The sequence below is a fragment of the Vipera berus genome (genome assembly GCF_964194415.1).
Source record: "Vipera berus genome assembly, chromosome: 10".
Classification (NCBI taxonomy): domain Eukaryota; kingdom Metazoa; phylum Chordata; class Lepidosauria; order Squamata; family Viperidae; genus Vipera; species Vipera berus.
In genome coordinates this window covers 15,941,408-15,965,518 of record NC_138213.1, presented here as the reverse complement: position 1 = coordinate 15,965,518, position 24,111 = coordinate 15,941,408, and the positions used below count along the sequence as shown (strand labels likewise).

The window sequence follows — 24,111 nt, the reverse complement described above, 5'->3', positions numbered from 1 at the left end:
CAGTTTAACAGTTTAAACAAATCTGATCAAAAGGACTCCATGTGGAACACTGCCTTTTGACATAGCCCAAAACTGTGTAATGGCTTCATTAAAAACGAGCACGTATTATAAATAGCATTGAACAAGTGCTTCTGTTAGAACAGGTCTGTGCTAGCAAAGGTAGGAAGGTATAAAAGTCAGGTTTTGGAATGTCATTTCTATCCCAATCTTTCCACGACGGAATGGTCTCTTTGCAGCCTACCAACATTTTTCAGTGTCTCAAGAACACAGATCTGTATTTGGCTTTGCTTCCTAAAGCTCCAAAGAAAATGATCATCATTATTCCTACGTAAGACTTCCAAAGGCATTGGCTTCAGATGATAGATACTTCTGTGCCTCCGAAAGACAGAATTATTATATTATTATTATTATTATTATTATTATTATTATTATTTAAAAAAACTTTTTTAAAACCACATATGCCTCAAGGCTCTTCAAAAAGACTGTCCAAAAGGTATACAAATTTTTATTACAATCTTAGTATCTCTCCTAAAGAAAAGCAGCATACAAAGATGGTGTTTTTTTAAAAAAAAATTACCCACATTCAGTAACTCTGCATATTGAGAGCAAAACTACCTTTCTTCATACAATTAAGCACTTAATATAAAAGAATTATGTTAAATGCACAAGACAAGCAAAGCTCATTGGTATTTTACTCAAAGTTAAGAGTATCTGGGGTCACTTCTTGGTGTCCATTTTTATAAAGTATTTTTTTTTTTACAGCATCCTAAAAATCTAGAACTCAACCTGTTTCCTGTTACCACTCTCTTTCACGCTCTCCCAGAACAGCTCTGCAGGGATCCAGTGTCCAGGATCATCAAGGCCACATAATCGGAAGCACAGTAAATCTAAAAAGGGACATAGCATTATTCAGAGGAAAAGTGCAAGGCTTCCTGGTTTTCTCCAGGTTTCCGCAAGACGGCAGCTCCTGCTCCACGAGACGCAGAGATCTGCGGCATGTCTCTTCCGATGATTTCTGTCACTACATCAGAAAGAGGAGAGAAGGATCAGTATGTTTTTATGTCTTCCATAAACATCAGTTTCAGACTAATGCATGTTTTGACACACACACACACACACACACACCCGCAGAGCTGGTTACTTCCAAACAGGTTGACACACCTACTGCAATTCGCTTTTCATGGATCTGTCCTTGAAGATTATCTGAAAGCTTAAATTGATTCACCACGCGGCATATACATTGAATAAACAAATAAATGCAATGCAGCAACCCAGGGAGTGATGGGCACAACTGGGTCGGTCCCTGTAGCAGCATCTCTATTCCTGGAGCTACATCAGCTGCCAGTTGGCTTCAGGCTACAAATTCAGGGGGCAATCGTCACTTTTAAAGCCCTGGGTGGCTCAGATCCTACTTCAAGACAGCCTGCTCGAAAATGGCCATTCTGAAAGATCGGTCTGAAAGGTCTTCTCATTCCTAAGAAGTTCCATCGTAAGAGACTCCATAACAAGATCTTCTCCATGCATACATACAGATTACCCCACTCAGCTTCCACAGAGAAGTAAAAACTTCTGGAAGAGGGCATTTGGAAGGTGCTAAGGTTGAGATCTACCCCAGGTAAGACTGGACTTTATGGCTTAAACAAGTCGTCTTCGAGTTACATCCTGTCATTTCATAACAGTTAGAAGTTACACTGGATCTTCAAATCAAAGAAGGAAGAGTCCATGCAAAACATTTTAAAATGTTTGGGTCGTTGAGAAGATGCTGTGAATTCAGAAGAGCAAAACTTGAACTTAATCACAAAACCTCTAGAGTTAGGTAAAGTTTCCTCTTTCACTGCCATTCTTTAAAAGCCAGTATCCGAACCTATTTAGGGATACGAACAGAAGTCCAAAGTATTAACTAAGAAACAAGAAGCATGGCTGTTTCAGGTTGGAGAAATGTCATCTGTTGTTCATCTCCCCCTTCTCTCCTCCTTTTTCACAATATAGCCTAGTTGGCTGAAAACGAACAGCCGTTTTTTCCACGAGCGTTTCAGGCAGCCAAAATTGAGTATTGCATTTGCTACCTTTCTTTTTGAAAGCTTATCATCACTGTTCATTGTTTGTAAAATAAGGATGCAAATGAGCTGTCTCAAGAGGTCCCAACTCCCTCTCCGGCTGCCATGCCCCTTGGCCATCAGATGCAGAGGGCCAACAGTGAGGCATTCTGGGAACATCCCTCAAAATAGACGTGGACAAGACTGATGGGCTAAGCCAGGGGTACGCAACCTCAGCTCTTTTATGACTCATGGACTTCAACTCCCAGAATTCCTGAGTCAGCATAGCATAGCTGACTCAGGAATTCGGGGAGTTGAAGTCCATGAGTCATAAAAGAGCCGAGGTTGCCTACCCCTGGGCTAAGCTATGCGGCACATAAGATTACATTCCCCACCCCTGAACACTGTTCTGTCTCTGCTTATTTGTCACTGATCCCAAACACTTGGCAACACCTAGGAGGAAGCATTTGTTCTTCAGAAGGCTTCAAAGGACTGACAGTTTTATGATTGTAAACAGGTCAGATTTCTATTTGCCAAGCTCAGGATTTAGTAGAAACACACTTTCTCATCTTATATATATATATTTTCCTGGACTACAAGCTGCGTATTTATAGTCTAGTGCCACCATTTTTTAAATCTTCCTGAAAAGCATATTAAGATTTCAGTCCAGATGCTCAAAAATATCTCCATACATACATTAATTGCTTTTTGGGCTCAACTGTGTATTTTGCTTCAAGATGGGACCTGTGTTTTTCAAATCAAGGCTCACAGTGATTTCAGTAATGCAATTACATAAACTATCTGCATACACCAAGCAGTAGCTTCTACAATCAACTTATTTCTGGTCTAAGAAAAGGGGCGGCATTTACTAAAAAGCATAGTACAGACCATAATAATTGTAGAACATCACTCAGGAAATGTCACTGAGATATCTTTTAACAGTTTTTTAAAACGGGTCTTGTTTAAAAAAAATGCAAGCCATCGATTTTAGGCTTTTTGCACAATGACGTTTTGTAGACGACAAATAAAATAGGAATCTGGCTTATGTATATTTTGAGAACCTAAATTGATAGGCTACTTAATTACCAGATGCCCACTTTTTTTAAAAATTCCATTTATATCCCGCCCTTCTCCGAAGACTCAGGGCGGCTTACAAGCTTAGCAGTAGCCTTCATTCTATGTATATGCCTGCTTATTAGGGCTTTCACACACACCCCAAGCGGCATTATTACAAAGTCAGCTTATTGCCCCCAACAATCTGGGTCCTCATTTTACCTACCTCGGAAGGATGGAAGGCTGAGTCAACCTTGAGCCTGGTGGGACTCGAACCTGCACTAATTGCAGGCAGCTGGTGTTACTTAAGGAGGCATTAGCCCACTGCTCCACTGTTGGAAATCAGGAGGCAGTATAGTTTTAAGTGGAACAGGCGCCAAGTGACAATTTGACAATTTGACAAAGCTGCCGGCATCAAGCTCCCTTCGTCCAGTGCGCTCGCACAGGGAGGGTCTTCTCAGGGTGCCGCCGGTAAAAGATTGCCGGCGGATAACACCCAGGGGGAGGGCCTTCTCTGTGGGTGCGCCTGCCCTTTGGAACCAGCTGCCCGTGGAGCTTAGGACTGCCCCCGACCTCTGTTCATTCCGCCGGGACCTGAAGACCTGGCTCTTCGAGCTCTCTGGCCCGGGCTGAGAATTTTAATTTTAATTTTCACTGGGGTTTTTATTTGTTCAGGGATTGATATAATTTTTTAATTGTTTTTAACTTTTGTATTTTTCATTTTAATCACCCTGTAAACCGCCCTGAGTCCTTCGGGAAAGGGCGGTATATAAATATAATAAAATAAATAAATAAATAAATAAAATTTGGAACGATCTGCTTTGCCTTCTAAAGTAGACTTTTACAGAACAACAGAGTTGGAAGGGACCTTGAAGGTCTTCCAGTCCAACCCCCTGCTTCTGCAGGAAATCCTATACTGTTTCAGACAAACTGCTGTCCAGTCTCTTGAAAACCTCCGGTGTGTTAGAGCATTCACAACTACTGGAGTCAAGCCGTTCCACTGGTTAATTGTTCTAACCGTCAGGAAGTTTCTCCTTAGTTCTAGGTTGCTTCTCTCCTTGATTTGTTTCCATCCATCGTTTCTTGTCCTGCCTTCAGATGCCCCCCCACCCCCCACCTTCTTTGTGCCAGCTGCCAAACAAATCTGTCTTCAACCTGTAAGAAATTGAATTCCAATATTGGAATGATGTCACTGGCTACCTGGGCTAGCACCCAGCTCGTTGGAACAGGAACAGCTCTTTGCTGGCATGCAACAATTAAGGGAGACCTGCAATTTAGGCATTAATCCCAAAGAGAAATGGTACTGTCTTCAAGTACGCCCTGACAAAAGTGCTCCAAGTGACATGTCAAAAAAATTGAGTTTCACTTTGCTAACATACTGCTCTAAAGTGAGCATTCAGAATTGAAAGCAGCATTTCAGGCTAATTCTGCCAACTGCCAGCAGTTCGATCCTGACTGGCTCAAGGTTGAGTCGTCTTTCCATCCTTCCGAGGTCGGTAGAATGAGGACCCAGATTGTTGGGGTGCAACAGGTTGACTCTGTAAACTGCCTAGAGATAGCTGTAAAGCACTGTGAAGCGGTATATAAGTCTACGTGCAATTGCTATTGCCCTTCCTTCCCTTCCATCCATCCATCCATGATACGCAGTGGTTAGAATGCAGTATTGCAGGCTAATTCTGCTGACTGCCAAGAGTTCGATCCTGACCGGCTCAAGGTTGACTCAGCCTTCCATCTTTCTGAGGTTGGTAAAATGAGGACCCGGATGGTTGGGGGCAATAGGCTGTGTACACTGCTTAGAGAGGGGCTGTAAAGCACTATGAAGCAGTATATAAGTCTAAGTGCTAATGCTGGTTGTATTCCAAAATTGAACTCGCTCAACAAAGGCTTGTCCATACAGAAAACTAACCACACAATGCAAAGATAGGAAGTAGTGTAGGGTTAAAACGTCTTCCGCTCGGAAAAAAAAGTCTTTTAAGAAAAAAAAATATGTCCAAAGAGCCCAGAAACATGCAGAGCTAATCTATTCGGTGGGATTCCCGAATTCTACTTGTATGCTATGCTGCCCTGAAATTTATTCTATTTCCACACACAAACACTTGAGGTGTTAATGTGTTCTTGGCAGAGTTTGGTAACAGTGATGAGCTTTCCACTGTACATAACTGATTACATGATATATTCTTCTGGGATTATGTGTCTTTGTTTGGGATTTATGACACGTTGATGTCTCCATCTGATACCGATTTCTTTCTTTCTTTCTTTCTTTCTTTCTTTCTTTCTTTCTTTCTTTCTTTCTTTCTTTCTTTCTTTCTTTCTTTCTCTCTCTTCACAACTCCTATCCCTATGGAGTTGCAACCCAACTCTGACAGGCTGCTGCTAATCTGAATTTGGATCAATGTTATTATATTATACAACACGCTGTTTACTGCAAAATATTCAACCGGATTGATTTCAGGCAGGTTTTTTTTTAAAAAAAAAAACACACACACATAGGCATGACTTCAGTTTTCTCTTGCAATAAGAATGAAAAAAAGAAAAGAAAAAAAGCAAGCGTTATAAAACTAACCGTGTGAAGATAAAACCTTAGCTGCATTTTTAACTGTCCACTTTCACCAAAGGCATGCTTGCAAGCGCTGTGCCTTCTTAGTCATGCCTCCACTTCGGTCTTTATAAATTATGTACATTTTTAAATCCCAAAGAGAAACAGGGCTTATAAATAGTTTCCCCCACTAGAAATGAACTAGCTATCTCAGGAAACATTTGAACTACGACCTCTGCTGCCAAACTGGAGAGCTTTTTTTAAAAAAAAAATGCTGGAGTGTGTCTCACAAATCCAGAAAAACATGTTTGGCAAAAGTCTGGTAAGTATGACCTTGCCGGGGAGAAAGACAAACCAAGAGCTATTCCAGCTTGCTGTTCTCAACCAATTAGGAGAAAGGAGAAAGCAGAGCTGTGGTTTTGGACTCGAGTATCTTGCTAATAAATATAGCAGGGAAACTTAAATGGCACTGTAAATATATAGCAACACGACACGAATAAGTAGCAGACAGACAGAGAGTCTTATTTTGAGAAGAAAATATAATCAGATGGCTATCGCTAAAGCTGGAGGAGGATCTCTCAAAACTGGATGGTTTATTTTTTTTTAAAAAAATGTGTGTGTGATGCAATTTCCCCCTAAATACGGAAAGAAGGGGAGCATAGATAGATAGATAGATAGATAGATAGATAGATAGATAGATAGATAGATAGATAGATAGATAGACAGACAGACAGACAGACAGACAGATAGATGATAGATAGAGATAGATAGATAGATAGATAGATAGATAGATAGATAGATAGATAGATAGATAGATAGATAGATAGATAGATAGATAGATAGAGATAGATAGATAGATAGATAGATAGATAGATAGATAGATAGATAGATAGATAGATAGATAGATGGCTTTTTTTGTCATAGAACGCTCAGAACGGAGTTCCAGCACCTTTTTTAGATGGAACCTTGTAGGGTAGGCAAGGTGGGTTGTATGACATGTGTGAGTTCTGGCACCTTTTTCTTTTGCAAAAAAAGCACTGGATAGATAGATAGATAGATAGATAGATAGATAGATAGATAGATAGATAGATAGATAGATAGATAGATAGATAGATAGATAGATAGATAGATAGATAGATAGATATAAAATGCACATATTTACACCCAGAAATCTGATAAAAAAGAAATCTAGGAAAGTTGGGAGGAAAACATTAAAAACGATGAAAGTACAATCACGTACAAATCAAAAAACACAGATGATCCTTTCTATTTTTTTCTTTTTTTGAAACAAAGGATTTAACTGGAGTATTTAACCAAGCCATGATGGCAATGGGAGATTTTAATCAGTTTGTTACCCAGAGGCTATGAATGTGTCATATGACAGCCGTATCCTTCTTGTACTGTGCAGGAGCTGGACTGAAGGACCTTTGACATCTCTTCTCATTCCCATCGTAATACTGTAAGCCACAATGAGTTAAACTGTTTTGATTTTTGCCTTGCCCTGTGAGGATAAAACCCCCCATACTAGGGTTTCTAACCATGGCCTATGACCAGAAGCAGAAAGCTTACCAATGGTTAAACAGGATGACATATTTGTTAGTGAGGCAGATACAGCACTTTAAACTAGCTTTGGAATGAGACTTTTCCCTAGGGAATTACGTCTTTGGAGAAATAATCGGGCACGGTTAACAAGGATTTCAACCATTCCAGCCAATCACCAGATCATCACTGGAAGCACTGGGTCACCAGGTCCCAAAGAAGGAACAACGGCACAGACACACATGCACCACCTGTCAAAAACACTTAAAAGTTACCAATGTTCCTCAAATTTGGCAACTTTAAGATGCTCCTAAATAGCCACAGGGAAATGTTATCTGACAACTAATGAATAAAGCATCATAGATGGATGTCCTTGGCCCAATCTTTCTCAATCTTCATATCTGTATTCTTCACACACAGAGACACAAATAAGACATGCTCATTCAAAAATGATTGAGAATGGATGTAATGGACAAACAGACCAAATCACCCAATATTCATACACTGATTGGGCACTGAATGAATATATGCGGGGTTGCTCTCTCTGAAACTCTTGCTATTTTGTTGATATTAGCTGAATGGTTGTCCCAAAGGTGCTTTTATTTTAAAGGCAACTGGACTTTCTGATTTTCCTTTGATGATGTTTTGCTTCTCATCTAAGAAGCTTCTTCATTTCAAAGTGAGTTCAGGCAAGGACAAATCTAGGAAAGATTGTGAACGATAAGGACGTTCCACCAACAATGAAATAAACAATGGTCTTTCCAATAATGATAATGTATGGACATGAAAGCTAGGCACTGAGAAAGAGTAAGAGAAAAAAAAGATAAATATCTTTGAACAATGGGTTTGCATATATTTTTCGTACTAAAAGTACCCTGTAAATAAACAAAATCTAAGGATTCTAAAAGATGTTTTTATACAAGTCTGATGTGCACCAAATTCTAAATGGGGAAGAACATTCCTATAGTCACATAATGTTCAAGTATTCTGCATTCCCAAGGGGAACAGGATATTACAATGGCCTGGAAAATACGATACCTTCACATATACGTATGGCATCCGTAATAATCCTTCCTTATATGAGGCTTCTGAAAGTACTAAGCTGTTTAACCATATTCTCCTAATATAGCATCACTTACCATCATCTAAGGTGATGTCTTGCAATCCCATTGTCTGAAAATTTAACTCTTGATCTTCTGGTTCAGGCTTAACGTTAACAGCTGACCCTTCCGATGGAAATGGAGATGTGTCACATATGTTATGATGCATCAAAGATGAAGCTGTAGCCATTCCTCCCAAACCTGGGCTACGCTCCTGTGGGGACTGTTGCCCAGACTGACTGACAGAGGCTGGAGGAGGAGATGAGGCAGATCCTGAGCTAGAAAGATGGTAAGGTATAGGTTGCAACTGTGGCGAAGATGGCCCAGATCGTGGTGAATGGACTAAAGAATGAGAAGATTGGGGGGATGACGATGAGGAATTACCTGGGTTTGAAGAATAAGTCATTTGCTGCAACTGTGTGGAAGGATGTCCAAGGGACTGAGTCACTGCAGAAGAGACAGGACTTTGCTGAGGATCGGGACAATGGTATCGCATGGATTGCAAATGAGGCGAGGAGTGTCTCGACTGAGCTAGCTGTGCTGAAGTATGTCCTCCTGTTGCAACAGAAGTCGACACTGAACCTGAACTTGAAGAATGATATGGGATTGGTGGTAGAGACTGACAGCTGAGGTTTATCAGTGGAGGTACAGGTGCATCTTGCTGAAATGAAATTGCCTCGTATCCTTGACTAGAAGAGGCAGGATCCATGGGAAGACCAGACTGTCCATTAAACATAACGTTAGGGTGCATAGACTGATAGGAAGGCCCCACAGCAGATGCCGCTGTTACCTGAAAAGATGGATGGGCTACCGCTGAAGACAGAACAGGATGTTCTTCGCCTGGACTAATGTTTCTACCTTGCATGTGCGACAACTGAGTTACTGTTGAGGATACCATGGGTGTGAATGGTTGCTGTATGGGACATACAAGGTTCCTGGAGGACGTAGAAAGTAAACTATCATGTGAAAGCCCTGGATCGGGTGAAGGCAACTGACTTTGGACAGGAGAGAGTCCTTTACAGTGAGTCAGGGACAACGATGGAAGTGATGTCAAATCCATTTCATCTCTGTTCTCTTGTTTCAATACAACTGTATAACAAGAAGACAAGCATCAGCTAAAATTCACAGATGAAATGATAAACAGAACTCAGTTGAATAAAATGTTGCTCTACCCCCACATCAAAACTAGCCTGTGCATGAACGGCAGTGAATATACATGAAAAATGCAGTTAACTGCAACATACTTGACAAGGAAGATATGAAATATTTTTGCTTATTCTGGGATAATACAGATAAGGGTTTTCTCATTATAGTAACAGGCAGGGCTTTTTTTTCTCATAGAACGCTCAGAACGGAGTTCCGGCACCTTTTTTTGGATGGAACCTTGTAGGGTAGGCAAGGTGGGTTGTATGACATGTGTGAGTTCCGGCACCTTTTTCTTTTACAAAAAAAGCACTGGGTACAGGAATTAAAGAACAAAATTCCGGAGTTGAGAATTTTGAGTTTGAGTACATTCAAAACACAGTTTGGAATCTACGATTGTTCGTCAGTCCTGAATGTACAGTTTCTGACATGGTTTATAAGAGAACTGAGAACCGCAATACATAGGCTATCAGAGCTTACTATGGATCGGAGAACACAGCAAAGGCCTTCAGCGCCATGCTAGCTGAAGGCTTTTCCTATTTCTAGCCTTCAGACGATAGTTCATTCACTCAGAATTAGAATTTAATATGCAAAGCTGTGTTTTTCCTCATTTGCAGTCCTAGTTCGATACTTGAAAGTAAACTGAAATACTTTTTTTAGCATTTTTAAGCTATCTTTATTAATTGACTTTATAAATAACTTAATTTAGGGACGCGGCGGCTCAGTGGGTTAGGACGCTGAGCTTGTCGATCAGAAGGTCAAGGATGCAAACACGCATAATACTTTTTCCTCCTTCTATTTTTCTGTACAGCAACAGCTCTCTGAGGTGGTTTGGGCAGGGTGAAAAATCACTCAGCCAGCTTTCATGCATGCCTAAGGCAGAACTAGAACTCACTGTCTCCTGCTTTCTAGCCTGGTGCCTTAAAAAAAAAAAGAACAGGTCAATTGATGCTAAATTTAAAACTTTCCAGCTGTCAGGAGAAGCATTCAAAATTCCTCTTTAAGATTTTTTTTTCTCTCCAATTCATACCTAATTTTCTATGTAAAATAAGTAACGTATCTCAGAATCAGGGCAATGGACCAGAGACATTTGAAAGAAAAAAACCCCCATTCTCACTCATTTCTTTGCCAATAGTCAGTACCTGGAGTATATGTAAAACGCTGAGCCTGGCTTTTTTTCCTTTTGCCGTTGCAAACATAGAACTGCACGTGGACGGCCGCTGAAATTGATTTGTTGTGATATGGAGGAACTTCAAGAATGAGCGCAGACTGTGTGAAAATGAATAAAAGGACAGAAAAATACTGAGTGTGTCTCAGAAGGGTTTTTTCCCCCCATCACCTAGATAAAGCCTCCACATCTTCATTAGACCTGACCTAAGTACAAGGGACGTGGTGGCTCAGTGGGTTAGGACGCTGAGCTTGTCAATCAGAAGGTCGGCAGTTTGGCGGGTCAAATCCCGAGTGCCGCGTAGCAGAGTGAGCGGCTGTTACTCGTCCCAGCTTCTGCCAACCTAGCAGTTCGAAAGCACGTAAAAATGCAAGTAGAAAAATAGGGACCACTACGGTGGGAAGGTAACAGCGTTCCATGCGCCTTTGGCATCTAGTCATGCCGGCCACATGACCACAGAGACGTTCTTGGACAAGCGCTGGCTCTTCGGCTTTGAAACGGAGATGAGCACCGGCCCCTAGAGTCAGAAACGACTAGCACGCATGTGCGGGGGAATCTTTACCTTTACCTTAAGTACATGCTGTATTCCCTAAGGCCTTTTTTTAAAAAAGAGCTTCTCGGTGGTGACAGCTTTTTACCAGCTAACTTTTTCTAAGGAATATTTTGGAGTCTCCCACCTATGGGTTTGTTCTAACTCCAAAAGGCAGGGAAGAGACCTCACAAAGCAATTGTCTTAAATGCAGGACGATGCTTTCACTAAGTACTTGCACATTCTAACCATTGTAATTTTCCAAAATGTTAGCTTACTAAGGTAACATCTGCACGCTGAAGACACCAATGGGGAAAAGGGACAGAGTTGGCCCTTCAATTTCTGGAAAAGGTTTTTTACTTCTAGGTTCCCAAGTTGGTGAATCAAATCTGGCAGCTGCTGTGCCTTTGTTACGTAATTTATATTCTTCCTCCTCCTTCCTCTCCTGCGCTTCCTATTGTCAACGCTGCTAACATCGAATGTTCTTGCTTGACAAGAGATGAAGAAGTAACTATTTCATACTTTAAACTTGTGTATTGCTTTAAGACATTTAGTTTAAGGTTGGGAGGGGGGACGAGGAGGATTGCACCTTTCAAGGCCATCTCTAACTAAGAAGATAAGGCCTTGGCAGGTTGGAAGGGAAACTGATTCTTTAAATTAATTGGAGAATATGATTAATGACAAAATTAGAAAGGTGGGGAATATATTGTTTTAATATATTGTGCAAGGGGCGGAGACTTCAGATTCCAGCTTCCTTCGAGCAAGCATTTGCCGGTGTAATAGGCTAATAAAGGACTTTTAAGGTAAACAATGCCTCAGAGTCACTTGAAAAGCCCATATATCGGAAACTTGACACCTATGCTATTAGTGTTTACTTTCTGCACATCATTTTGCCCTTTCTAGTCTCCTAAGACTGAAGGTTAATTTTTTTTCTATTTAATATTACATCATTCACCACTTTAGCCTTCTCTTCCTAAAAATCTGGCTCAAATTCTGCTAATGTTTTTGCACAATTGATGTAAGTGTTAAGGGGGTGGAGGTGGGGAAAGCTGCCTACGTTTATGTTTAATTTTCCACCAGGATCTTTACAGAAATCAGTAAAATAATTTTGTACTTTTTTAAAAAACATCTCACCTCTTGACTCCTATCTCTAATTATTTTTCCTTCCACCTCCCATTGGGGCCGTCCATCTACAAAGACAAATGTTTCAGGTCACACATCAGTTTGTTCTGAAATAACTCGATTATTAAATATATACCAACAGACAGTGTACAGCTCTTAATAGCCTTCACTTGAAAACAAAGACTGCACTGGTTGCAGACATATATTAGTGTTTGGCCATGCAATGCCTATCTTGTGCAAAGATCACTGGCCAGAGAGAGTCGAGCTTTGGCTAATTAACCCCAAATGGGCAGTGCACTATGGATAAAGAGGGTTTTGAATGGTTATGTTTTAAGAAGGGAGGAAGGACAGCAGTGGTGGCCTAGTGATGAAGACGGTCGCCTCCCACTCAGAAGGTTGAGAGTTCAAGCCTGGATAGCGGCAGGTATTTTTCTCCTAGGGCACTAAGAAAAAACTGTTTGCTGCAAACCCTGCATGGCATCAAGAAGGGCATCTGGCCAGTAAATGCTCAGCTGCATCCAGTTGCCCTGGCTCCACCGCAGTGGTGGGATTCAAATAGGTGAACAACCGGTTCTCTGTGTGGATGCCACTTCCGGAAGTCCATTCTGGGCCTGGGCAACAAAAGATTAGCTAGCGGTTCTGCCGAAGTGGTGCGAACCGGCCAAATCCCACCACTGCTCCACCCCAAATCAAGGGGTTATAGGGTCATAAAAAAGGGAGTTTTAAGAAGAGAGGAAAATGATGATGATGTGAGTGAAGATTTATACATAACGTATAGGATAGTTGCTGGTGCACGCACCCAAATCGTCAACATATATGCAAACAGGACCATGAAAAAGAGTAGCTAGCGATTCTGCCGAAGTGGTGCGAACCGGCCAAATCCCACCACTGCTCCACCCCAAATCAAGGGGTTACAGGGTCATAAAAAAGGGAGTTTTAAGAAGAGAGGAAAATGATGATGATGTGAGTGAAGATTTATACATAACGTATAGGATAGTTGCTGGTGCACGCACCCAAATCGTCAACATATATGCAAACAGGACCATGAAATGGAATAATCACAGGTAGAAAGATTTGGGCTGTTTCATGGGTCACCAGAAATGAACCAGAAGCTGTAGAAAAATCTGAGCAAAATGTAACGCTATACACTGCTGTACATACAAGTATATTATCTGCACTGCTCATTTAATTTATATCCTATGTTTCTATCTAAATGAATATTCAAGGCATTGAGTGTTAGGATTAAAAATAAAATGCTAAAGAAAGCTAAAAGAAACAAAAGTACCTACCAAAGAAAAGGCTTGGAAAGAAACATAGTTTACAGTTTAAAAAAAATAAAAATAAAAAGGGAGGGGAACCATTGCCTAACAGAAAAAGGCTTCTCCCTCCATGTATATGACTGGTTCTAACTGTACAAATCTTTCAAGTCAAAGAGAGGTTAAATCTGTCCAGTTTAATCAAGCAAAAAGAATAAATGAATCTACAAACAGACAGTAGTTCTGACTGTTCCACTGTCCTGTCTCGAAATCTACAAACTGGAAATAATCCGGAGTAACAAGGCAAGCAGATTCTTACAATCTGCCCCAACATTGGAATCCGAAGTCATCTGGATCTGATTGATTTCCTCTGCAAACAATATGGAAACTGCAAGGAGTTACTGACTGCTCTGGCACTAACCCCCTCCCCCAATCGTGATAAAAGAATTGCTGCATATCCCCCCCCCCAAAATATGCAGCAATGGAGAACTAAAAACTACCTCCACTGCTGCAGAAGAGAACTTCAAATACATTTCACCCTATGTTTGATCTGAGCCATCTTGAAAAGTCCTCATCTTACACTTACACAACCGTCAGCTCCACACTTAAGCATGGGGGTGATCTGGCTCAATGGGAAGACAGCACCCATAAGCGATGCCAACTGGGTATACTAGGAGTGCACCTAAATGCAGGTTCCTACATTTCTCACGGCTGAACTGCATTTTCTTGGACCGGGGTCAACTCTATCGAGATCCTTTTTGAATTCAGACGGTGTTCCACTTCATTGCAGGCTAAAAGGACGCCGTACAAAAATAGGCAACGTGACTGAATGCAACTTAAGAGACTCTGGTATGTTCCTTCAACCCCAGGAATAAACTCCTTCTGTTACTTGAAACAGGTTAACTTACCTTGCCCCTTTTCCAGAAATATTATTTTTGATTCTGGAAGGAAGTTACAGCCTGTAACCATCATTTCATGCCCTCCATTTACGGAGCAATTACTGATGCTGTATTTCTCTATCTGAGGAAGTTCCTGAGCTGATCTCTGAGCTTCATGAAAGAGAAAGAGAAAAATGCATAAGAAAGCATGCAAATATAATTCTTATCATCTCTCTCTCTCTTCTCCCCGCCTCCGCCATTTTTATTTCACAGGTACAACACGCTTTCCTATATTTAGTTGAACTGTAGCTTAATCACAAAACTTCCCAAAATTGCTTGACACACACTATGAACTGGATTCGCAAAACACCCTAGAGACTAAAATGTGCCTTACAAGTCTGCACTAAGTAACGTGTTGCAGCATTTTTATATCCCTGTATCATTTGTTTCAAAACTCTTTCAAAATCATGATGCTCCGTTAAATTTAAACTGTGAAATTTCAACCGATGGCTTTTGGGTCGGAAGGAGCAAGGCACTTCCGGGTTGAAAGGATGAGCCTGTGACATCACCATTGCCCAGAGGATGCCCACTTGGGGGCTCCTTTCACGTCCCCATTAATGAGCCCACCGAAGTGGTACTTACTTATCTGCTCACATTTGCTCCTTTCAAACAACTAGTTGGGCAGGAGCTGGAGCAAATGATGGGAACTCACCCCATTACACAACAGCACTAAGGCCTCAAACATGGGCTTGCTTGATAGTCATAACTTACTTAATATAATATGTAACTTTGACTACTGACGTGGGCTACAAACTCTCAATAAGTACTAGTGCAATAAAAGCATAATTTTATAGAAAATGTCCCTGAAATATACTCAGAAGCTCTAGAAAGACTTACGCGCGTGCGCACACACACATTTATTCACATCTTGAAAAGTGGTTTGATCTACAGCAGTTCCATAGTACCAACATTTCTGTTCAGCATACATCCCTAAGCTTCCTTCTAATTCAAGCTGCTGATAGTGTGTACAAATAAGTAATATAAAAGTTATCAAATTCCAACCAGCCCTAAGATATAAGCAACATCTAAATATTAAATACAATACATTAATAACTCATAAGAAGTTACCACAAATGAAGCATTTCATGATTAGTACTATTTAATGAGAGAGAGAGAGAGAGAGAGAGAGAGAGAGAGAGAGAGAGAGAGAGAGAGAGAGAGAGAGAGAGAGAGAATGAATATCTGTCTCAGAAGCAAAATCCACAAATGAATATATCAGAATAAGTAAAGGGAGCTTTCTAAAAGTCTAAGCACAAGAAGGTAAAAAGCTACCTAGATGTAATATTTCTTATGCAGTACAAACTTAAATCCTGAAGTATTGGCTGATTGAAATATTTATGGATATCAAGATTCCCTGCCCCACACCAGCCAAAACAGGAGCAAACTTACAGCATTCAACAGGTATAGAGGCAACTTGAAGAGACAAGACCTTCCCACTAGGCTGTGGGATATGGACACGAAATACAAGCCTCACTCTTGTGTTTTTTCTGCCAATATCCGTCTCCCCCTTCCGAAGCTCTATGTCTGAATTGCGGAGTTTCAGGATACCTGCACAGTCAATACTGGAGAAAATAGAAAACACAGAGCAAATGTTATCTCATTAAACATGCATTTTTCTTGTTTAAATATCTGAAAACATAAAAGTCACCCATTTCTAGCAATAGGACGTATACAGTGCTTTACAGCCCTCTCTAAGAGGTTTACAGAGTCAGCATATTGCCCCCCAACAATCCGGCTCCACCTTTTACCGACCTCGGAAGGATGGAAGGCTGAGTCCACCTTGAGCCCATCAGGATCGAACTCCACGTTGTGGGCAGAGTTAGCCTGCAATACTGCATTCTCACCACTACGCCACCAGGGCTCCTTATCATGTTAGACTGCAAGCCAGACATTGTACCTTTGTAACTAGAACAAGTGGGAAGGTATTTATTTTGTTTGCAGCAATCAGGCATGGAGCTGTAGGGGATAAAAACCTCAGCCAGCTGCTGGCAGTACAAGCAAACATATAGTTCTGCTTGGTTTTTAGTCTTAGAGCTCATCAGACGTAGCACAATGTTGAGGGCTGGACAGAGAAAGAGTGAAAAGGCACATCTCCAGGACTCATCTGCGAGGATTGTGACTAAAGATGACTGACAAGAGGTTAACCGCAGAACATCTGTGAAATTTGCAAAATAATTCTCTTGAAAACCACATCTAGCAAAAATGGATCGCTTCTTACGACAGCTGATCACCAGTTTTCAGGTATCATTTTTTAAAAAAAAAACATCTCAATAAAAAACATGTATAATAAACTGACCCTCCCTGGGTCAGTCAGTATCGGATGTGCAAAAGCATTGCTCGCAGTCGTAAACGCTCTCATTTCACATTCTCCTTCTTACAAATGAAGGCAAGTGAGTCTCCTCGTCCTCAGTCAAACAAGCCATAACTTAACAACACCTGCAAATACAGCAAGCAATGTTTGTGCAGACAAGGGGCAGAAGAGAGGAGCGGGAATCGAAAATAAAGGGTGAAAGAACAGACATGATACGGCCAAATGTGTTTTGGAAAACCATCGAAGTTATATTGGAATAAATCCTTTTTAACCTACCTTGCTCTGCTGATCTTAGCACTTCACTACCTCAGAGAGAATACATTTTTTCCTTATTTTGAACAGACCTGACTTTTTTTTTTAGAAACAACATTAGTTCAAGGATTACAGGGAAATATTATGTGTGTGAGAGAGGAAAGGAGTTGTTATGAATGTGTCTGCAGGTCAATGAAGAACTGCTTCAGAGAGTTGCAAATAATCAAACACAAACTAAAGCTAAGATCTTCCTTTATAATCTTTGTGTATGTTTTTCTGAACGTGTCAGTGTGTGTGTACTGTGCATACACGGGCATGTACATATATTCTACACTGATATAAAGCAACTCTAGTATACAAAGCCACCTGAAGCTGCATAATCTTATTCGTAGTACATCATGAAACACCTGCATTCCAGGTGTCAGCCAAGCATTTTTGTTTTCTTCATGGGTCCACTTCCAACCTGAAGAACCCCATCCCAAACAGAAGTTGCAAAGAGCTGCACTCGAAAGCTGATATATAAAGATTACAGTTCAATATGTTATAATCAGTATCACATATCCTGAAACCCATGAAAGCCTATGAAATTTTTTTTGGAGGGGGGCAAAAGCCCTAATAAGCAGGCATATACATAGAATGAAAGCTATTGCTAAGCACATTGATTTGTGCTTTAGATTGTAAGCCGCCCTGAGTCTTCGGAGAAGGGCGGGATATAAATGGGATGAAAGAAAGAAAGAAAGAAAGAAAGAAAGAAAGAAAGAAAGAAAGAAAGAAAGAAAGAAAGAAAGAAAGAAAGAAAGAAAGAAAGAAAGAAAGAAAGAAAGAAAGAAAGAAAGAAAGAAAGAAAGAAAGAAAGAAAGAAAGAAATCTGGGAATACAACGTACTGATTTGCTTGGCAGAATCCTCAGACTTACCTAGCAGACATATTGTTTTCAGGTAAAAGAGGAATTTCCAAAACCTTTGTGCTGGCAAGGATTATTTCTTGACTAGCTGTGGCAACAGTTTTTCCCGTGATTCTGTGCACTTGATAGAAAGCATGTGGCCTTAAGTAACGATCGTCTGCTGTCCCAATAAACATCTGAAGATTTACAGGTTTTTCACTGTAACCTAGCAGCTGATAAGAAACAAAAAAAAAAACTGTTAAAAATTAACAATCAGCTTTTCAGAGTGAAGGTGTCAAAATTGCAGACATGACTTCAGATACAGATGCATATTTGTAGCATATTTGCTTCCCCCCCCAAAAGTTCACAAGCATATGCCTATAATAATAATAAAAAATTTTAAAATGGCAAATCTTACAATCAAACCACTCTGCTGCACTTGGCAGTCCTTAGGCTTTTCAAATAATTTATTATTATATAATGCTATAGTTTCCTTGTCTAAAATAATTTTATTGATTTTTACCTCGTTCAAAGTGCTGATTTTTACCTAGCTCCAACTTAGAATTAGAGAGATGTTTCCTGTCAGTGAGAACAATTCATCAGTGGGATGGCTTGCCTCCAGAAGTTGTGGATGCTCCATCACTGGAGGTTTTTAAGAAGAGATTGGACAGTCACTTGTCTCCTGCTTAAGCGGGAGGGGGGGTCGATTAGAAGACACCCCCCCAACATCCCTTCCAACTCAGTTATTCAGTTACCTTAGAAATCCTAGTTGCCGTCCCCAATATAATTCAGGTACCACTCCTACATGTGCACGCTCCAATAATTTACCTAAAGCCCTAAAACAAACTCTTTTTTTAAAAAGTAAAATACTATATTCTCCGCAATTGTTTTTATTGGGTATTGTTGTAGATTGTGATGTTAAAGAAACTAACTTGATGTTGAACATGATAACAGCAGCACGGTTACTGGTGGGACAATATGGGAAGAAGGATAGTTTGCCCACTATAGAAGAATGGGTGTTTAAAGTTTCGAATCTTGCAGAAATGTCTAAGATTTCTGCTTATCTGAAGGATCATTCACAGGAAAGATATATTTCAGTTTGGAGGAGATGGATAAATTATATTCAGAACAAATATGGGACTAAAAAGTTCCATTTAGCTTATGAGTAGATTTTAGTGGGATATTGTTATTGGTACTTTGTTTGTAGTTATGTTAAAGGGGAGTTAAAGCACATTATGAATTTGGTTAATTGTATATTATACATAATTTTTATTTAGAATATGATTATTGTAACTATAATCCTGTATTTAGCTCTGGGAAGTGGGGGGGGGAAGTGGGAGGGTTTGGGGTGGGAGGGATTTGGGGATATATTGTAAAATTTTGTTTTTGTAAAACTCTTTAATTAAAAAAAAAGTAAAATACTATAATAGGAGGCTTATCTTTCACTAGAAAAGATTTTGTTGTGAAACAGCCTTTCTACAAGTCGAACTGGGTCCATCCCATTGCAGTCTGTTGGGAACGCAGTGGCTCATGTGGTTAGGATGCTGGGCTGAGGATTGGCAGGCTTGTGTTTGGGTACCGGTTATTGCATCTCCTGAGCAATGGTGATGTCACGGGTTGATCCTTTCACGATGGAAGTATAGTGTGTCAGTAAAAAAAAAAAGGGGGGGTAAGGAACGGGTATCCCGCCAGTGGTTTGAAGCTACCAACTTTCACATTCTGTTTCCATTGGCTATGATGAATGAGACTGGTGGAATCCAAAACAGCTGGAGGATGCCAGATTGCCTCACCCTCAAATGGAAGCGTGGTGACTTTTGCTTGCCAAGTCCTTTGAAGATTTTTGATTAACTGCTTCCTGATCTGTTCTAGTGTAATTTAGCCATGGTTTTAAGTTATAATGTTATTTAGGGAAACTGCACTAGGAAAAAAAGGACTCTGTTGATGTAAATGCAAGCGGCAGTAAAAATGCATTAAATCTGTCAAAATCGAAACCATCAAGGTATAATCCCACGTGGAAACAATTTCCATCGTTAAAACAAAAGTCCCACTCTGGATTGCAACACTTAATTAAAAATTTAATTCATTTCAGCCCTTAATTACCAAGGAAAATCCTTCCTCCATATCCAGCTCAATCGGATTCATATTTGGTGAGAAGTATCAATATTCAATTAAGAGCACCCAGGATCACTACCAAGTTTGCTTCCGAGGTTTCCCATTCTGTAACAAAGTCATCTCATTTTTAAAAAAATATGTGTATAATTTTTATTAAGAAATTTGATTGCAATAATTGATGATACAGTAACTGTCTCCTCCCTGCCCTTCTGCAATGTGTGCTTCCTTCTTCCTAAGCTGTCGCTTCACTGTAATCCATCATACCAGCTCCCCCACCCCATCATATCTCGCAGCATCAGATGCTTCACTTCCAATAACTCCAAATAAGAAAAAAAACCTGCCCTTTTAAAAAGTAATAATAGTTAAAGGCAGACCAAGGTTACACTCTGCACTTGTAGACAGCAATAAACTGTGCATTTTAAAAAAAAGAACAGACTTGTGGTTTTTTTTTTAAACTAGATGGAACAGTCAGTACTGGCTGTTATTGAAATTGCCCGCATTGATTAGCTTTAATTATAAAACTCATTGGGATAACCTGGGTTAGCTAGTGGCTCTCAAAATCTCAAAATAAAATGGGAGCAGACAGAGAGCATCAGCCTAGCTATAGGATCTAGAAGATCAAAGAGAACTGTTGCTCTGCCCTAAATGGTTCTGAAAGCCCAACATCACAAATCAGCACCTCGTGTTGTCTTATATATTAATAGAACCAGCAAAAAGCTTATGGGCTTTTCAGGAATTTAGAGTGTATATTTTCTTCCTGCTACAAACAAAGCTATCTTCCATTCCCAAATATAATACAGCAGCTATGTATTATATGTATAATGGCATATTCTCATCATCTACCAAAACTTAACAGATGTGGTGTTTTATTTTCCCCCATAATATTTATAAATTTGGTTCCTTCCCTCATTTTAACTGGTTTGCTGTAATTCCATCATTCTCTCAATGAAACTTCCCCACCTCGGGAACGTCTGTCCGTACTTTCCTTTCACATATGCCCTAACAATGGTGGCAGTGAAGAAAATATAATAGGAAAAAACAACCAATTAATTTACTGTTAGTGAATTTATCAAGCATAAATTACTCAGATTGGAGAAACGTTGTTATATTCCTTGGGGGTCAGTTGTGACCCCCCCAAAATCCACAAACAACCTGTCAAATCACAAAAACCTAAGGAAATGATAGAGTGATGAAAAGCGAGCTGAAAGCTCCTTGTGAATGAAGTTTAATGTACCTATCCCAGGATATGTAGACTTTTACTTCTCAATAGATAGGAAATAGCAGGACCCACTTGTGTGTTTTTTTTTTCTTTTTCTGAGACTCTGAGATCCTTACCACAGCTACTGTCAAATCTCTCTGGCCTGATTTAAAAGCACTTTTCTATTTAACAATTTCCCCCGGTTCAGGGGAAGTTCTGGTTTTGTTCTGAACAGACTATGTCCTCCCACTTTTTGTTTAAAAAAAAAGAAATATGGCAGTTGCATGTTGACTGTGCAATCCAAAATATTAATACAAATGGGACCTGGATAAACCTTCCAATGGCTGATATCAATGTCGGTCTGTGTCCTTTTACGCAGACACTACACTCTAGCGGTTGTGTTACCAAAAGGGAACGGAACATGTTTAAAATACATTTACAGTTCCTACAGCTGCCCAAATATAGACATGCTTATATGCAATGTATTTTTATTCCATAAATATAATCGCATGCTCTTCACACAAGGCATCATGCAGAATATTGTAAATAATGAAAAGTTACCTCATGGCTGACCTCTAAAAACCCTCCACCAGTAACTATATACTGTGACACACAACCCATTGCTCTGCCGGATGAACCTCTGCCAAGCTGTTTGTGTTTCTGTATCGTTTCCATAGCAAAAGCCAGCGTATGCGTAAGTTAAACTGAAGCTGGAAGGCTAAGGAGAGAAGGTCACGACAGGATAAGCTACAATAGCCGCTCTCTAAAACACCTCTAACTGGGGTAGAGTGTTGTCACAGGTAGGTTCCCTTAAATGTGGATGCAATGCAGAAATAACAAAGGAGGTCAGGAAAAGGAGAATTTATTTACTTTTTTTCATATTTTCAACCTTTCTCCGAGACCCAATGCCTTGCAACTAATTTCAAGGTCAAACTTTGGGCTACATCAGCTAACACACTATTTTAGCACGGTGAGACCATCCCAAAAAATCACATTAGGTTTCCTTCAATTAGACGTTTGAACACTTTTGATTCCCTTCTTTAATGGAGCATTAACAAACCCCCCGTTACCTTCCTCGACTGAACTGGGTGCCTGTAAGCAGTACGTGGCGTAATCCATCACACTGATTAGGACCACAGATTAACGCAACAGCAATATCCCAATTTTAAAAGGCGAGAATTTTCTTTCTCGGCAAACAAAAAGTGCTTGCTTTTCATTTGTCCTTCTGACTGTATTTGCCTTCCTTTGATCGTGAGCTGCTTCTTGTTTGCAGTTTTATAAGCGGAGAGATCAAAGGAATTATGGATAAGGGAAAGGAGAACATGTGTTCTGACCTGATGTAAAAAGCAGTCTGCAAGCCAGGCCCACCAACACTTGCTTTCACTGGGGCATTTTTTTAATATCATCAGCAAACGCTAATCGACGTTCCGGATTCAAATACCATTTCTAGATGTCTAGAACATTTCATAAACTCCACCTAAAACACGTTTTAAAATGGAGACAATGGGGAGGGGAAGCGAGTTCTTCATTCCTTCACGAAGGATGACACTTCCCCAGCTGTGTTTTTCTCCCTCCCTCATCTCAAATATTTTCCCACCACAGGAAGGAAGGAAGGAAGGAAGGAAGGAAGGAAGGAAGGAAGGAAGGGAGGGAGGGAGGGAGGGAGGGTCTGAGGGAAATCCTGCCTTAGTCCTTCCCTGCTGCTCTTTCACCATCCCCTTGCCCCCTCCTCCTGACCTATCCTGGGGGGGTCTCCCATCCTATTGCTAAGGAAGCTCTGGATACAAAGCCAGGTCTCCTCACCTGGAGAGGGAGTGGGCCTCCCTCTTGACTTTGCCCTCGTACCCATCATGAGCAACCTGGCTAAGGAGAGCAAACACAGCAGCAGCAGCCTTGAGGACGAGATAAGTGCAGCTGGGCACCCCCTTGGGGAAGTGGGGCTGGGCTTAGTGCTGCAGGTGCTTGAGGGCTGGGCTGGGCTGGGCATTTGACCTCCAGGCCACCGTCCAGCCCCCCCCCGCATGACCTGAGAGGAACAATGAGGCTCCTCCAGTGGACCATGCTTTGGCACTTGCCCCATCCCATCTCCTTCTGCCAGAGACCCTCAGATCTGTCCCATTCCTGCCCAGGCCCCCATAGGCACCATTGACCCAAACGATGTAGAGCTGGCCATGCCCACCCAGTAGGCCACACGCACTCCAGCCACGCCCACCCAGTAGGCCGTGCCCACCCTAGCCACACACACACCCCGAGGGCAACCGCAATGCTGATGCTGCCCTCAATGAAATTGAGCTTGACACCCCTGACCTATACCGGCTCAGATAGGCGAATGTCTTCTTAAAAACCTCCAGTGATGGGGCACCCACGATTTCTGGTGGCAAGCTGTTCCACTGGTTGATTGTCCTCACTATCAGGAAGTTTCTCCTTAATTCCAGGTTGCTTCTCTCTTTGATCAGTTTCCAACCATTGTTTCTCATCCTTCCCTCTGATGCTCTGGTGAACAACCTGGCCCCCCTCTGCCTTGTGGCAGCCCCTCAGATACTGGAACACTGCTATCAAGTCTCCCCTATTTCTTCTTTTGTTTAGGCTGGCCAAACCCAAGTCCCGCAGCCGTTCTTCATACGTTTTGGTCTCCAGGCCTTGGATCATCTTAGTTGTTCTTCTCTGAACTTTTTTCAGACTCTCAACCTCTTTTAGAATCTTTTAGAGGCACAGCACTGAGACAGCACTGATTGCTTTTGTTGATGACCTTTGGCAGAACCAGGATGAAAATGGTATGTTGATCTTGGTTTTTCCTAAAGTCAGTGATCATAGCATACTTCTGCACAGACTGTTAACTGGAGGGCACCATGTAGCGGTGGTCTTCCTCCTATCTCTGCAGGTAATGCCAATGGGTTTTGACAAGTTCAAGAGAGCAAGCCTGTGATCCTTACTTG

At 40.9% G+C, this 24,111-nt stretch overlaps 1 protein-coding gene across 3 annotated transcripts in view; it reads right to left on the bottom strand.

The window, feature by feature from the left end:
* Positions 1-480: 480 nt before the first annotated feature.
* Positions 481-24,111, bottom strand: part of NFATC3 (nuclear factor of activated T cells 3) — a 57,590-nt gene continuing 33,959 nt past the window's right edge. The window contains exons 4-10 of one of the 3 annotated variants that reach the window (XM_081335710.1): positions 17,899-18,098; positions 15,810-15,982; positions 14,391-14,531; positions 12,239-12,294; positions 10,550-10,676; positions 8,304-9,353; positions 481-1,021 (exon numbers count right to left, since the gene is read on the bottom strand). In XM_081335710.1, the coding sequence (XP_081191836.1) occupies positions 906-1,021; positions 8,304-9,353; positions 10,550-10,676; positions 12,239-12,294; positions 14,391-14,531; positions 15,810-15,982; positions 17,899-18,098 (1,863 nt within the window). In that variant the 3' untranslated portion in view covers positions 481-905. Of the gene's footprint in view, positions 1,022-7,154; positions 7,416-8,303; positions 9,354-10,549; positions 10,677-12,238; positions 12,295-14,390; positions 14,532-15,809; positions 15,983-17,898; positions 18,099-24,111 lie in introns of those variants that run through there. The other 2 variants (XM_081335711.1, XM_081335712.1) reach the window with 2 other exon arrangements.